The following is a 15352-nucleotide window of genomic DNA, read 5'->3' on the forward strand; positions in this document are numbered from 1 at the left end:
TTGCTTTGAGCCCAAATGTGACAGAGGAAAATGTTACAGGAAGAAACTGTTAGACTTGAGGGCATATACTATGTATGCAATTCCTGTCAGTGTCACACTTACTTCTTGGTAAGACTGTTTCTGTCATGCTATATAATTTAATATGTATTATAGTTATATTCCAAATGCACTGTCAAACGAAGTGTCATGTTCATGTACAGTTGGCCTTAGGCTAACAAACATTGGGCCCAATGACTATTCTTTTCCACTCACTTCCACTAATCCTAATCTGAACTCTGTGATCTTTTTCCCCCTTTCCATAATACTGTCCAGCCATCTCCATCCACCACTGATACACACTGTTGCATTACATCCACGAGAAAAGTTGAGGGTATCATAAAGAAAATGCTTCAAAAATCCAGCAATTCCAGAGTAGGAGTCCCAAAAGGACTTTGGGCATGCTTCTGTTGTTTAAATGTATACAACACTTCTATGTCTATTTATTACATAATCACAAAGCTTGTATCCAGGATGGATTTCTTGCCTGCCTTACTTTGTCTAAAGGTAAATCAGAACTGAAGCAAGGAACATAGGAATGAACGGCAAGTTAAACAATAGAAAGTTGTCAATGAGAAAGTATTGAAGATTTGGGGAAACTAATTAATTGCTAGTCAGAGCACCTATCAATATATTGAAAAAAATAGAAAAAAGATTGAACTGAATCATGCAAAACATTTTTAGAAAAATGGCCTGTATTTTTCTAAACTGAAATTTTGAGTTCCCAAATTAATATTTCAACAAAATATTAACATCCAAGCGTTACATATTTAATGACATCCAGATTAAATTTATCAGTTCCATTGTCCTTCATGTAAATTTCAACTTGTCTCTGAAGCTTGGACTTGATCATTTTTCCCCAACATATGTGCCTTGTTTGTGGAAGAAGAAATAAAGATCACACATTAATGCCTTTGGCTGCACACTAATTTGTCCTGGAAGACAGAGGATAGCATGTCAGTGAATGTGGCACAAAATATTTGAGTGATAGGACTAGATTTACTCAACAATTGAAAGCTGTTTTCTAAGACATTTGAAGAAATTGTACCAGGGTGCAAATAAGCAGTCACATATTTACCATATTTAAAAATGTAAATTTCAGTATTCGTTGCTGCTTTTGTTCAACCTGGATCTTTCCTTGCAATTTCTTATTTTTATTCATTTTGTAGCTAAGTTATTCCTGGCAGTTAATGAGAAGTCAGTGCACACTTAGAATTTCAATTAGAAAACCAAAGTTAAATGATAGAATAGAAAGGGAATATGCAAACAAACATTGACGTATATGAACTAAAGTATTGCTCTACATGATAATCACATGCTTATCTCCTATCCTCCCAGCACTAGGTGGCATTGCTGCTTGCCCATCTGCCTGTGCTTCATTCCTCCAGCCGGTTCTATAATTAAGGTTGCTTTTTGCGTTTTTAACCCCCGTTCCCCTCAGAGCAGTTTAAAGTTAATAATTTTAATTGTGTTCCTTGCTGCCGTGAGTCAAGTTTTAGTATTTGTTTTAGATAATGTGGGTTTCTGCAAGGAGCATTGTGATTTGCGCTAGAAATCACCTAGGATTCTTTTGGCAGCAACTCCCAAATTTGCAAACTCCACCACCGAGAGAAGGAAGGGGGTACATAAGAACACTATCGCACAAGAACTCCCTTCCTAAGAGCACTGTGGATGTACTTACATTACATTAGTGGTTCAAGAAGGTGGCTCCTTCTGAAGAGCAATTAGGGAAAGGCAATAAGTGCTGGTCTAGCCAGTGATGCCCACATCTCATGAACAAATAAACAAAAAACTGACATCCCTTGTAACAAGGCACTGATGTATGCCTCCCTCCTCTGCAGGTCTTATTGTCTGATGATGATTATTGTTGCTGCTTGTCCTCCTAATAAGACAGGCCTCTTTAAAATGCAATGGTGTTCATTATGCTTGAGAGCATGACAATGCGTGACAGTGTATTCGGGCCATATTGTTGAGATCCTCCTGAGTGGTCCAGAAATCTGAACCCTTGCTTTTTGCAGTCCTATTATATACTCTTGTATAGATTTTGTGCATTCTATCTTGTATCTCTGTCTGTCCTTTAACGGGTGCAGTGGGGGAACGCGTGGCGGTTGAAGTTGCACTTTGGTGTTATAAGTTAGGTCTGCAGGAGATATCCCCTGCCCCCCAACAGCCAACCTGTTGCATTCTTCATAGGATAGAATATCTTGGGGATTTTGGAATCTGAATTTTGGCAGCTGCCCAGACATTTTGCGCAGACTTGCATGATGATGTTCCTTTGATTGGCCGCTTTCTGTATATTGATTTTCTGTACATTAGACCCTGGTTGTAAAACTCTGGAATTCAATCTCTGTACCTTTCAGACTCACTATCTTCCTTTCCTCCTTTAAGACATTCCTTAAAATCTGCCCCTTTGACCAAGTTTGTGTTCATCTGACCTATACTGCCTCATCAGGCAAGTTGTCATATTTCATTTTACAATTCCTCTTAAAGCACCTGGCACATTTTATTACATTCAAGGCGCTATGTCATTGATAGTTAGAGAGTGGAATGTATTGATGAATGTTGGTGACTCATGGTTCAGCTCCCTGATGGCCACATCCTGCCCATAAGAGAAGCAATAGTAGCTGAGATTTTTCTCTTTAGACTTGGTGTGTTGGTTATAGTCTCCTCAGCACACTTCCTCAACATTGCCTTGGGTCCAGAAGCTAAAGTCTGTTGTGTTTGTTGAGGCTCCTGTCCCGCTTCCAAATCTTACTCCCTCCAGAAGAAGGAGGTAAATATGGTACCCATAAGGAAAGTTGAGTAAATAATTTCAAGGTAATAAAAGTGCAGTCTGGAAACAGCCCTAGCAACCCAGATAGTTAACAATTGTTATTCAATGTGTAATATCTGGTAGCCTCTTTTACAGTGACTCAAGGAGCTCTCTAGCACAATTGCACTAAGATTTTTTGCCATGTTGAGAATAGCATGGCATGCACAATTTTGAGTTAGCATGTAGTTGCAATGAGTATCATGTCTTAGGAGTGTGATTTTGATCTTTTTAATTGGGATTCTGCTTGCCTGAGGCAATTGCCAGACACATTGCCAGAAAGAGGTAGATTAAAATGGTGCAGCATGGGGCTTCCCATTCTTCATGGTATGAATGAATGATGTACTTGTTCAAGGGAATGTTTTATGTCTTGTGCATGTAGAATCAAAGGAGTTACAGGATTATGTCACTGCTAACTCTGTACCTCAACTACCTACACCCAGCCCAGTTCCCATACTCTTTTCCCCTAAACCCTGTCATTTGTTTTTTAAAAGTATGATTGATTTGATTTCAGTGGTCACTTGCATTGGTGTTCCATATCCTAAAAACTATTCAAATAAAAATATTTTTCATCTAACACTCTCCTCTTATGCTTTTGGCACTAATTCTAAGCTTATGCCCTCTCATTACTAGTTCATTATCCACCAGAAATAATTGTATTTCTCTGTTCAGTGGAAAGTAAATCTTTCATCGTGTACCTCAAACTCTTACAGAAACAAGAGCTTTTTATGTGATACACCTTAACCTTTGTCCCAGTGAATACAGACCTAGTTTTTTTTCTAAATTTCCCATTATAGTTATATCCTTAGCACAAATTTTCTACATGGTCTCGTTGCCTTGATCACAGCTTTCCTTCTATGATATAATGTCCCCAAACACAATGTTGCAGGTACAACAGAACACACCAACTGTTACATCATGATATACTGCAGCCATAGCTTAGACAATTGCCTTCGCATGGTGGCACAGTGGTTAGCACTGCTGCCTCTCAGCACCAGGGACCTGGGTTTGATTCCCAGCTTGGGTCACTGTCTGTGTGGAGTCTGTACATTCTTCCTATGTCTGTGTGGGTTTCCTCTGGCTGCTCCTGTTTGCTCCCACAGTACGAAAGACATGCTGGTTAGGCACATTGACCATGTTAAATTCTCCCTCAGTGTACCCGAACAGATGCCGGAGTTTGGCAATTAGGGGATTCTCACAGTAACGTCATTGCAGTGTTAACGTAGGCCACTTGTGACATAAATAAATAAACTAAACTACAGATTAATCATTATTTCTTGCTTTTGTATTAGTGTCCCTGGGCTTTTATTATTTGGCTCAGACTGTTGAATCCAGTAATAGTATATCTGTCACCTTCTCAACAACAAGACTGCCTATTTCCCCACACCCACCTGTTCCAGCAATGTCCATTTCTAGTTGAGGCAATGATCATCACATGTCTTTAACAATACAATTGGCTTAACTATGTAATTGCCAAAGGATGCAATTGTTCATACATTGATATTGAGGCTTCCTCCTGTGGCCTGGGTCATTGAATTGATAAATCACAAACCTAGAGCAATACTCTTTTGTCCTGGGCTTGAATCTCTCCATGGGTGATGGTAAAATTGTCATGTGGCAGGCATGGATGAGCTGAATATATATATTGACACAGATTTGGAATATAGCTTCAGCGACTTGGTAGTTAACTGAGAATCATAGGACCACAGTGGTTGCCAACTAACCCCGAGAAGTTGCACACCTTCGCCAACTTGTCTCAAGGAACTGGAAAAGAACCATCATGTTGCCTCCCAATTGTCCGCAAGTGAAATTATATTTGCAAACTTGCTATAAGTAATTCTGATTTCAGGCTGGTATCTAAAGTCACGAGTTGTCATGTGCATGTTTCATAGCTGATATTGAGCTTCTATTTTTCAGAAAGTTGCATTTTATGTTTACCAATATGTAATTTGTAAGGATTTGGACTGTATGGGGAGAAATAATTTTCCAATTTATAAAAAAATCTTCTGTTGATTAACTTGCTATGAGTGTATGAAACATGTAGAACCTACAAAGGAGAAATCTAAATGTTAAAATGAATTAATTCATAAATTGCACAGTTAATAATCATATCTGTTCAATATTCTTTATTTGACAGGGATATGTTGCTAAGGTAACTGGGTGTAAGGAGGAGAATAGTATTCTACTTACAACTAAAGAAAATCTGGAAAAACAAATTGCTGTAAGTTTTTTATAATAACCATGGCTGTGTGCGGACCTTTTAATCACTCACTAATGGACATAATTTTAGATTTCTGTTTAGATTGTTTTTCCTTTTACTTACGTACTCTTGAGAAGGCCAGTTCTAAGGTTGTTGAAAAATGAAACAGGGCTCATAAAATAATGGATGTACAATCTTTAGCATTTTTATGTAATTACTGTACTTTGTATTATAACCTTGCCTTGGTTCTGTTTACTGCTGCGGAATCAGGCAAAGTGTAAGAGACGACAGTTGGTGATAATTGATAGCATTGATCAACGATTATTAGCCCAGCTTACCAGTTTCTGTCCATATCACAAAACATTATTCACAAAGGAACAAATTGCATTAAAGTGAATGAAGTAATGAATCCTGTAGGGGATTTTTCTTAGCTGCATTTTATATTATATTTTGTCATTGAAACGTGCAGTAAAATAAATATTTCACAATCTAGCAATAAATGAAAGGTCAGAAACAAGATTTGCTTTTTCATATCATGAAAAAATATTCAGTGGTTTGGCATAAATTTAAAGTTAACTAAATTGAATACTGAATGAAAAATGCTCCATGTATAATATATAATATTTCATTTAGGGGTATGATATAATTTTAGGACAGAAGCATAAAGGCTTCAAGCCTCTTGTATAATAATTTGATTAATAAATAGTAGTATAACTATATAGTGTATGTGTGTATATTTATATATATATATAGTTACGTAGCTAATTATTAACCAGAATATTATTATTCAAGAGGCTTCAAGCCTTTATGCTCTGTCCCTGAATGATTTATTTTTAAAAGTCTTTGTGATTTCGAGAAGTTAACAATAATAAAAACGGATTTGTAATAGTTCTTGAATCTGTAATGCATAATGACAGGTGCCTACAAATGTACAGGTTTCTGGTCATTTAGAAATGAAATGGAGTTGAACCAGAATTTCACATCGAGAAACCTTGTAATGCTATCAAAACCTATGCAACATAATGAAAATTAAAATTAGTTACAGCATGTGGAGCTGCTTTTATAACAGATTAACCTATGCTTTGCTGAAGGCACAACTTGTTGAGAAGGTGAGTTAAATACAGGAGGATGCTTCCCTTGTCTCTGCTAACTCAGTGATTTTAATATTTCTTGGCTAGAAAGGGGGAAAGATGTGAGCACACCCACTGCTCAGTCCTATTCATCTACAGCACTCTCTGTTTGCTGGATGTGGACAGTATGGCTGTCATGTGAAAATGGAATCTAATTCAAGGCTGGCTTTCCCCTCCGTTTAATGGCCCCCTGCCCATCACTATCTAGTTTTGAATAGGCGAGTGGCTACTTGGACAAGACATCACAGGAAAAAATTTAACAAAGGATAAAAACATTAAATATACAGATTCTGAGAAATTTTTTGACAGTTAAAGAATGACTTCAAATTATAAAAATTAAAGTTGAGTAATTCACTTGTAGAGTAATAACTCATTGCATAGCCATTGAAACTAAGTTCAACTGAAGAAGCATCTTGGTTATTATATTTGACCTATACTTCATGAGCCATGAACTATAGCAATGTTAAACAATGCAAAGGCTCAAATTTATCCTCAAGTATATTTGCCCTAGTCTCTGGTAATCTTTGGAAAAATCATCAGTGATGTTTCAATTTTACCATAAAGTAAATGTTGTCTTTTGATGTGGAGGAGAGGTACTGTCACATTTTTGGATAATGGGATTTGCAAATTGAAGTGCACATAAGAACATAAGAACTAGGAGCAGGAGTAGGCCATCTAGCCTCTTGAGCCTGCTCCACCATTCAATAAGATCATGACTGATTTTTTTGTGGACTCAGCTCCACTTACCCGCCCGCTCACCATAACCCTTAATTCCTTTACTGTTCAAAAATTTATCCTTGCCTTAAAAACATTCAATGAGGTAGCCTCAACTGCTTCACTGGGCAGGGAATTCCACAGATTCACAACCCTTTGTGTGAAGAAGTTCCTCCTCAACTCAGTCCTAAATCTGCTTCCCCTTATTTTGAGGCTATGTCCCTTAGTTCTAGTTTCACCTGCCAGTGGAAACAACTTCCCTGCTTCTACTTTATCTATTCCCTTCATAATCTTATATGTTTCTATAAGATCTCCCCTCATTCTTCTAAATTCCAATGAGTATATTCCCAGTATACTCAGTCTCTCCTCATAAGCCAATCCTCTCAACTCCGGAATCAACCTAGTGAATCTCCTCTGCACTCCCTCCAGTGCCAATATATCCTTTCTCAAGTAAGGAGACCAAAACTGTACACAGTACTCCAGGTGTGGCCTCACCAGCACCTTATACAGCTGCAACATAACCTCACTGTTTTTAAACTTCATCCCTCTAGCAATGAAGGATAAAATTCCATTTGACTTCTAATTACCTGCTGCACCTGCAAACCAACTCCTTGAGATTCCTGCACAAGGACACCCAGGTCCCTCCTTTTACAATTTAAATAATAGTCCTTTTTGCTGTTATTCCTACCAAAATGGATGACCTCACATTTATTCCATCTGCCAGACCCTCGCCCACTCACTTAGACTATCTATATCCCTTTGCAGACTTTTAGCGTCCTCTGCACATTTTGCTCTGCCACCCATCTTAATGTCATCTGTGAATTTTGACACACTACACTTGGTCCCCAACTCCAAATCATTGATGTAAATCGTAAACAATTGCGGTCCCAACACTGATCCCTGAGGCACACCACTAATCACTGATTGCCAACCAGAAAAACACCCATTTACCCCCACTCTTTGCTTTCTGTTAGTTAACCAATCCTCTATCCATGCTAATACATTACCCATAACACCATGCACCTTTATCTTATGTAGCAGTCTTTGGTGCGGCACTTTGTCAAATGCCTTCTGGAAATCCAGATACACCACATCCACAGGCTCCCCATTGTCCACTGCACATATAATGTTCTCAAAGAATTCCACCAACCTAGTCAACCATGATCTTTCCTCTATGAACCCATGCTGCGTCTTCCCAATGGGACAATTTATACCCAGATGTCTTGCTATTTCTTCCTTGATGATAGATTCAATTGGATGGGTTACACCTGGACAGGATTGATACTGATATCCTAGGGGGAGTGTTTGCTAGAGTGGTTGGGGAGGGTCAAGCTAACCGGCCTTTTGTCTACCTCCTTTTTTAAATAGTGGCGTCACATTTGCTGTTTTCCAATTTGCGGGAACCACCCCAGAGTCCAGCGAATTTTGATAAATTACCACTAGTACATTTGCTATTTCTCCTGCCACCTCTTTTAGTACTCTGGGATGCATTCCATCAGGACCAGGAGACTTGTCTACCATTAGCCCCATTAACTTGCCCAACACTATCTCTTTCGTGATAATGATAGTTTCTAGGTTCTCACCTGCCATAGCCTTCCTGTCATCAATTTTTGGCATGTTATCTGTGTCTTCCACTGTGAAGACCAACACAAAATACCTGTTCAATGCCTCAGCCATTTTCTCATTTCCAGTTATTACATCCTCTTTCTCATCCTCTAAAGGACCAATGTCCTCCACTGTTCCTCAATTGCCCCACCATAAAGTTTTTGCTTCCAATCTACCTTAGCCAACTCCTTCCTCATCCCTTTGTAGTCTCCTTTGTTTAAGCACAAGACACTGGTATTGGATTTTACCTTGTCACGCTCCATCTTTATTTTAAATTCAACCATAATGTGATCGCTTCTTCCGAGAGGATCCCTAACTGTAAGATCATTAATTATTCCCATCTCATTACACAGGACCAGATCTATGATAGCTTGCTCCCTTGTTGGTTCCATTACATACTGTTCGAGAAGGCTATCGCAGATACATTCTATGAACTCTCCTCAAGGCTGCCTTGACCGACCTGGTTTGACCAATTGATATGCAGATTAAAATCCTCCATGATAATTGCTGTACCATTTTTACATGCATCTGTTATTTCTTTGTTTATTTCTCACCCCACCATGATGTCATTATTTGGTGGCCTATAGACTACGCCTATCAGTGACTTTTTCTCCTTACTATTTCTAATTTCTACCCAAATGGATTCAACTTTTTTTTCCATAGAACCTATATCATCTCTCACTACCGCCCTGATGTCATCCTTAAATATCAGAGCTACACTGCCTCCCTTACCTTCCTATTGGTCCCTCCGAACAGTTTGATACCCCTGGATATTTAACTCTCAGTTGTGACCATCCTGCAACCATGTCTCTGTAATGGCCACCAAATCATACTCATTCGCAATGATTTGTGCTGTCAACTCATTTACCTTGTTTCGAATGCTACGAGCATTCAGATAAAGTGCCCTTAATGCTAGTTTTTGTACCTTCTTTTTGAATTCTAACACTTCCATTGACAACATCTCCTGAGTTCTCCTTCCTTTTAACATTTTTCCTTATCTTTGATGTAGTTGGAACCTTCTCCCCACATTTTGTCCTTGCTCCCTCCTTCTTGGACTCCTTAAATAGGTTCCCATCCTCCTGGCATATCAGTTTAAACCCTCCCCAACCGCTCTAGCAAACACTCCCCCTAGGACATCAGTCCCTGTCCTGCCCAGGTGTAACCCATCCAATTTGTACAGGTCCCACCTCCCTCAGAACCGGTCCCAATGCCCCAGGAATCTGAAACCTTCCCCCGACACCATCTCTTCAGCCACGTATTTATCCGATATATCCTCTTATTTCTACTCTGACTAGCACGTGGCACCAGTAGTAATCCTGAGATCACTACCTTTGAGGTCCAATTTCTTAACTTTCTTCCTAGCTCCCTGTATTCTGCTTTTAGGACCTCATCCCCTTTTTTACCTATGTCATTTGTACCAATGTGTACTACGACCACTTGCTGCTCGCCCTCCCCCTTCAGAATGTCCTGCAGCCGCTCAGAGGCATCCTTGACCCTAGCACCAGGGAGTCTCGTTTGCAGCCACACAAACGCCTGTCTATTCCCCTTACAATTGAATCCCTTATAACTATTGCACTGGCACACTTTTTACCCCTCCCCTCTGCAGCAGAACCAACCGTGGTGCAACGAGTTTGGCTGCTGCTGCTTTCCCTAGAGAGGTCATTCCCCTCAACAGTATCCAAAGCGGTATATCTGTTTTGCAGGGGAATGGTCACAGGAGATTCCGGCACTACCTGCCTATCTCTCTTGCTCTGTCTGGTGGTCACCCATTCCCTTCCTGCCTGCGGAGTCTGAGCCTGCGGTGTGACCAACTCTCTATACGTGCTATCCATGATACTCTCTGACTCACGGATGCTCTGAAACTTGAGCTTCCAGGAGCTGTAGCTGGAGACACTTCCTGCACACACACTGACCCAAGGGATTGGAACTGTCCCCAGCCTGCCACATGGAGCAAGAGGAGCAAACCACGGCATATCTTACCCCTTTAAATTAAATTTTTGAAAGATGTTTTGTTTCAGATATATACAATTTTCAACGGCCCTTCTTTTCTGCTCCTTGTTACTACCGAATATAACCCTTTCAAACTATAAACCACAGAAATTACACAGAAACACTATAGTAGTGTACAACAACTACAATGCCAAGAGCAAAAAGAAAAAATAACACTTACTGACAAATCAGCACTCTCGCTTGTAGCCTCTGCTGCCTGTTTCACCTAATTCCCTGTGTTCATCCAACTCCAAAAGCACTCCTCTCAGCCAGGCAGCACTCACCGTGCAGGCAGAGCAGCACTCTGAGGCTTCTGTTTTTATAGGCACAACTTCCAAGGCCCTGGAACTGGTTTTAACTAGTTGTACAAACAACCAGCCAAGTTCATATGTATGCTTGAAAACCCCATGCTCTGAGATGGAGCGCCTATGCAGTATATGCAACTATTTAGTTACCATTTAAAGATCATTTATATTTAACAATCATCAGGTCAATTGTAATTAGATGCTTAATGTTACATGAATAGAATTTAAACTGTAAACCGTAATTCTTCATTCTATGTTCTGAATAGTACCTATCTTGTATTGTTAATTTTTTATTGGTCGTCCTGCTTGCAGGATGTAAGTCATAGTTCTTTGTTCCACGATGTGTTATGTGAGCCTTAATGGTGAATAATAATGTTTAAAAAAAGTAAGCATACGTTAATTAAAGGATGGTTAAAACTTGGGGCTGACTGAATGAATCATATTCAAATGTTCATGACATTTTATTCTCGCACATTTTCCACCCTTTCATTTGACTCTGGGAAACATACTCATCATGCAAAAAATGGTTTCTACTCAATAAAAAGTCAAATTTTGTCTGATCATAGGTCTGATTCATTTTTTCCCCAGCTGTAACACTGAATTTGTTGCTTCCAACATTATTCTGCATTATTAGCCTCTACTTTCTCAGGAGACTAAGGAGATTTGGCATGTCTGCTACAACTCTCACCAACTTCTACAGGTGGACCATAGAAAGCATTCTTTTGGGTTGTATCACAGTTTGGTATGGTTCCTGCTCTGTCCAATCTGCAAGAAACTACAAACAGCCGTGAATGAAGCCCAGTCCGTCATTCAAAGTCTCCTATCCATTGACTCTGTCTACACTCCCCGTTGCCTTGGAAAAGCAGCCAGTATAATTAAGGACTCCACGCACCCCGGACATACTCTCTTCCAATTGGAAAAAGATACAATAGTCTGAGGTCACATACCAACCGACTCAAGAACAGCTCCTTCCCTGCTGCCATCAGACTTTTGAATGGACCTATTTTGCACTAAGTTGATCTTTCTCTACACCCTGACTGTAACACTACATTCTGCACTCTCTTGTTTCCTTCTCTATGAACAGTATGCTTTATTTGTATAGCACGCAAGAAACAATACTTTTCACTGTATACTAATACATGTGACAATAATAAATCAAATCAAAAACAGCTTCTTCCCTGCTGCTATCAGACTTTTGAATGGACCTATCTTGCATTAAGTTGATCTTTCTCTACACCCTAGCTATGACTAACACTACATTCTCCACTCTCTCCTTTTCTTATGCTTTGTCTGTATAGTGTGCAAGAAACAATACTTTTCATGTAATGCATGTGACAATAAATCAAATCAAAAATTCTCTTTAATCCATGGACCTGATAGGTAGAAACTTGATGTCTGTGTCGATATGCGCGATCTTCTTGGAGATCCTCTCCACTTGGAGCCGGCAGTTTGTGGTGTCGATGGTAGTCATCTACAAACATGCAAGCAGTCCAACGCCGGCATCTCCACATCGCAGACTTTCTTTACATGGTGATGAAGTTTCTAAGAAAATTCTTGTCAACTGTTCCTTTTCAAGTCATGCCTTGAAAGAAACTAAAAGAAGACAGAGCAAATTCCCTGTGTACTCAGAAGCTTTTTTAAATGGACAGCATGGTTGTCTCCAATCCGTTGAAGGATTTTAAGCAGAGGTCATAATAAACTATTTTTAACAGCAGATTCCGAGGAATGGCAATCACAGTAAGATTGCCATGCTTTTAAATTACCTTAGTTTGACTGACGCATTTCTCATCCTACCTTCCGACTTGGACCTGGTGAGAAAAGTGCAGCGCAGCAGGTTCCTGAGAAGTTCTGTGCAGTGCACAATCATTGGAGAAAAGAAGTCATGCCCCCTTTATATGGCACTAGCTGCCATAAAGCAGTGTGTAAGATAGTTGAGGGAGTAGGTTGCTGAGTACTGGGGTTGCATTGGTGGGGAGGCGATGGGTAATCATTCGTAGGGGGTGGGGTGGGGTGGGGGGGAAGGAGGGTGTTGGATAGGATAGTACATGTTCTCAGACTTTTGTATCTTTTTCCCGATTGAAGAAGTTGGAAGAGAATATGTCCTTCATTATGCTGGCTGCTTTTCTGAGGCAGTGGAAAACGTAGATGGAGTTGTTGGATCGGAGGCTGGTTTGCATAATGGACTGGGCTACGTTCACAACCCTTTGTACTTTCTTGTGGTCTTGGTCAGAGCAGGAGCCATACCAAGCTGTGATACATCTAGAAAGGATGTTTTCTATGGTGCATCTGTAAAAATTGGTGAGTCGTAGCAGACATACCGCATTTCCTTAGTCTCCTGAGAGAATAGAGGCCTTTGTCTAAATGAAAGATTTTTGCTCACAGAGCGTTTTCGGAGAATGTCTTTGAATGCTTTGCAAGTGATTTTCATATTTTAGATGTCATTTCTGCTGCTTATGTAGCTCCATCCTATCCCTGATGAGGAACAGGAGGAGCAACAGCAACAACTGCCTTCTTATCCGTCTGCAAGTCCGCATGATAGAAGAGATGAGCACAGAGCTCCAGCCTCGTGAAGGTGATACACAGTAAGAGTTTTAACAACACCAGGTTAAAGTCCAACTCTTACTGTGTTTACCCCAGTCCAACTCCATATCATGACTACCATTGAAGGTGTGGTGAACCATTGTTGGTTCCCACCAGGTAGTACTGAGCCAGGGTCTGGCCAGTACTACGAGTCTGTATATATGTTGTTGTTGGGGTTAGGGTTGGGCTGTTCTACCTGTATTATAGTTATTATGGTACATCCCAGTCGGGCTCCGCCTCCTGGGAGAGGTATAAAGGTCACTGGTCTGTCTGGGACCCCTCAGTCTGGGATCGTGTATTATATATGGTAGCTCTATTGTAGTAGTTAATAAAAGCCTTTATTTCCTCGAGCATCTCTAGCCTCGTGAGTTATATCGCGCATCAGAAGGTGATACAGGCAGAGGATTGGTTATTTGGACATGCCTGAGCAGCAGTGCCTCAAGAGGCTCAAACTTTTCTGTCAGTTGGTTGCCGACATTTGCAGCCTTCTGGAAGAAAACCTCCTGCTCAGTGTATCACATGGTAATGCATTGCCAGTGGCTGACAACACAGCCCTTAATTTGTTTGCCTCCAGCACCTATCAGGCATTTGAAGTAGGTATTTGTAGAATTAAAATGCAACCCACCGATCCATCACCCAGGGACTGATGCAATAGTTTATATGCTTTGCCTTTGATGAGGCTAGTCAGAATGAGAGGGTGCTCAGATTAAGCAAGTCAATGATTGCACGCACAGGGCACAGTTATTCACACCTCTAATCAAAGTCATCAGGTTGCTTGTTGGAAACAAAGGCTTCCCTTTAAGGACATGGCCAATTACCCCTATGAAGAGCCGTGCCACTTTCACTTGATGCCACATGAGCATGGGAATTGCCACGAAACAGGCATGCAGTATGCTGAAAATACAATATAAGTCCTGGACAGATCTGGGGCACTCTTCAGTGTGCGTCAATGTTCCTTCTAAACTGCGCAATCCAGAATACACCACACAGGGAACAAATAGGCTGTACACAATCAACGTAGCTTTTAAGATGCGCACATGCACAGCCGTGCAACAATCTTAAAGATTGTCCAAATAATAGGATGCACACATCAAAGAGAAATTGGAGGAAAGGTTGATATTTAGTAGTAAGGGTTTCTGGAGTGATATGGTCTGCAGCTGCTGACACAAAATTGTATTGAGATTTGGAGATGCAAGAGGACAAAGCTAGTCTTTGGAGGAGCTCGAGCAGCTAGAGGAGGGGGAGGAGCCTGATGTTGTGAGGGAAGCTGTAGCTGCTCACTTAGCTGCTGAGGATAAACGAGATGGACTGGCTGAGGCACGCTTCAGCTAATCTGAGATGCTACAACTATATTGTACACAAATTCTGAAGCTACTGTGCCCCTTCCTCTCCCAGCACAAAGCAATCAGACAATCCCATCTCTTTTACAGGCACCTATTGCCCATCTTTTTTTCGAATGGCAGAAGGTCACTTGGTAGACAAAAATGGGGAGGACAGGACACTGGCGCTTTGAGATAAAAGTGTATGGTTCATAAGCATTGAACGGAAATGTGAAAATATAAAGACATCAATTTCCTTTTCCTCTAATTGTTAAGTAGTGCAACCTCTGTAGTTTCAGTAGAGTTAAAGATAGGCTGCTGATTTCCCTGCTCTGATTGGTGAAGACCAATACCTTTGAGGTTATGAAGCCCATGAGGGCCCTGCCAGAAGCTGTCCCACTTGCACCTGTGCAGGTGCAGACTCCGGCTTTGAGGCATGAGCTAAAGTCCAACAGGTTTATTTGGTAGCAAAAGCTTTTGCTACCAAATAAACCTGTTGGACTTTAACCTGGTGTTGTGAGACTTCTTACTGTGTTTACCCCAGTCCAACGCCGGCATCTCCACATCATTTGAGACATGAGTCAGCATATGGGATCTGATGTTATGGCAAGGGATGAAAGTACTGTGAATTCCCCATTTCATGCCCTTTCTCCACCTTCACTTTC

General features: G+C 40.6%; 1 protein-coding gene across 1 annotated transcript in view; it reads left to right on the plus strand.

Moving 5' to 3' along the window:
* Positions 1-15352, plus strand: part of LOC144493033 (uncharacterized) — a 364898-nt gene that overhangs the window by 88346 nt on the left and 261200 nt on the right. Inside the window, exon 4 of the mRNA XM_078211846.1 lies at positions 4983-5066. Coding sequence (XP_078067972.1) covers positions 4983-5066 — 84 coding nt within the window. The remainder of the gene's footprint in view (positions 1-4982; positions 5067-15352) is intronic.

Source organism: Mustelus asterias, chromosome 4 (genome assembly GCF_964213995.1).
Source record: "Mustelus asterias chromosome 4, sMusAst1.hap1.1, whole genome shotgun sequence".
Taxonomy (NCBI): Eukaryota; Metazoa; Chordata; class Chondrichthyes; order Carcharhiniformes; family Triakidae; genus Mustelus; species Mustelus asterias.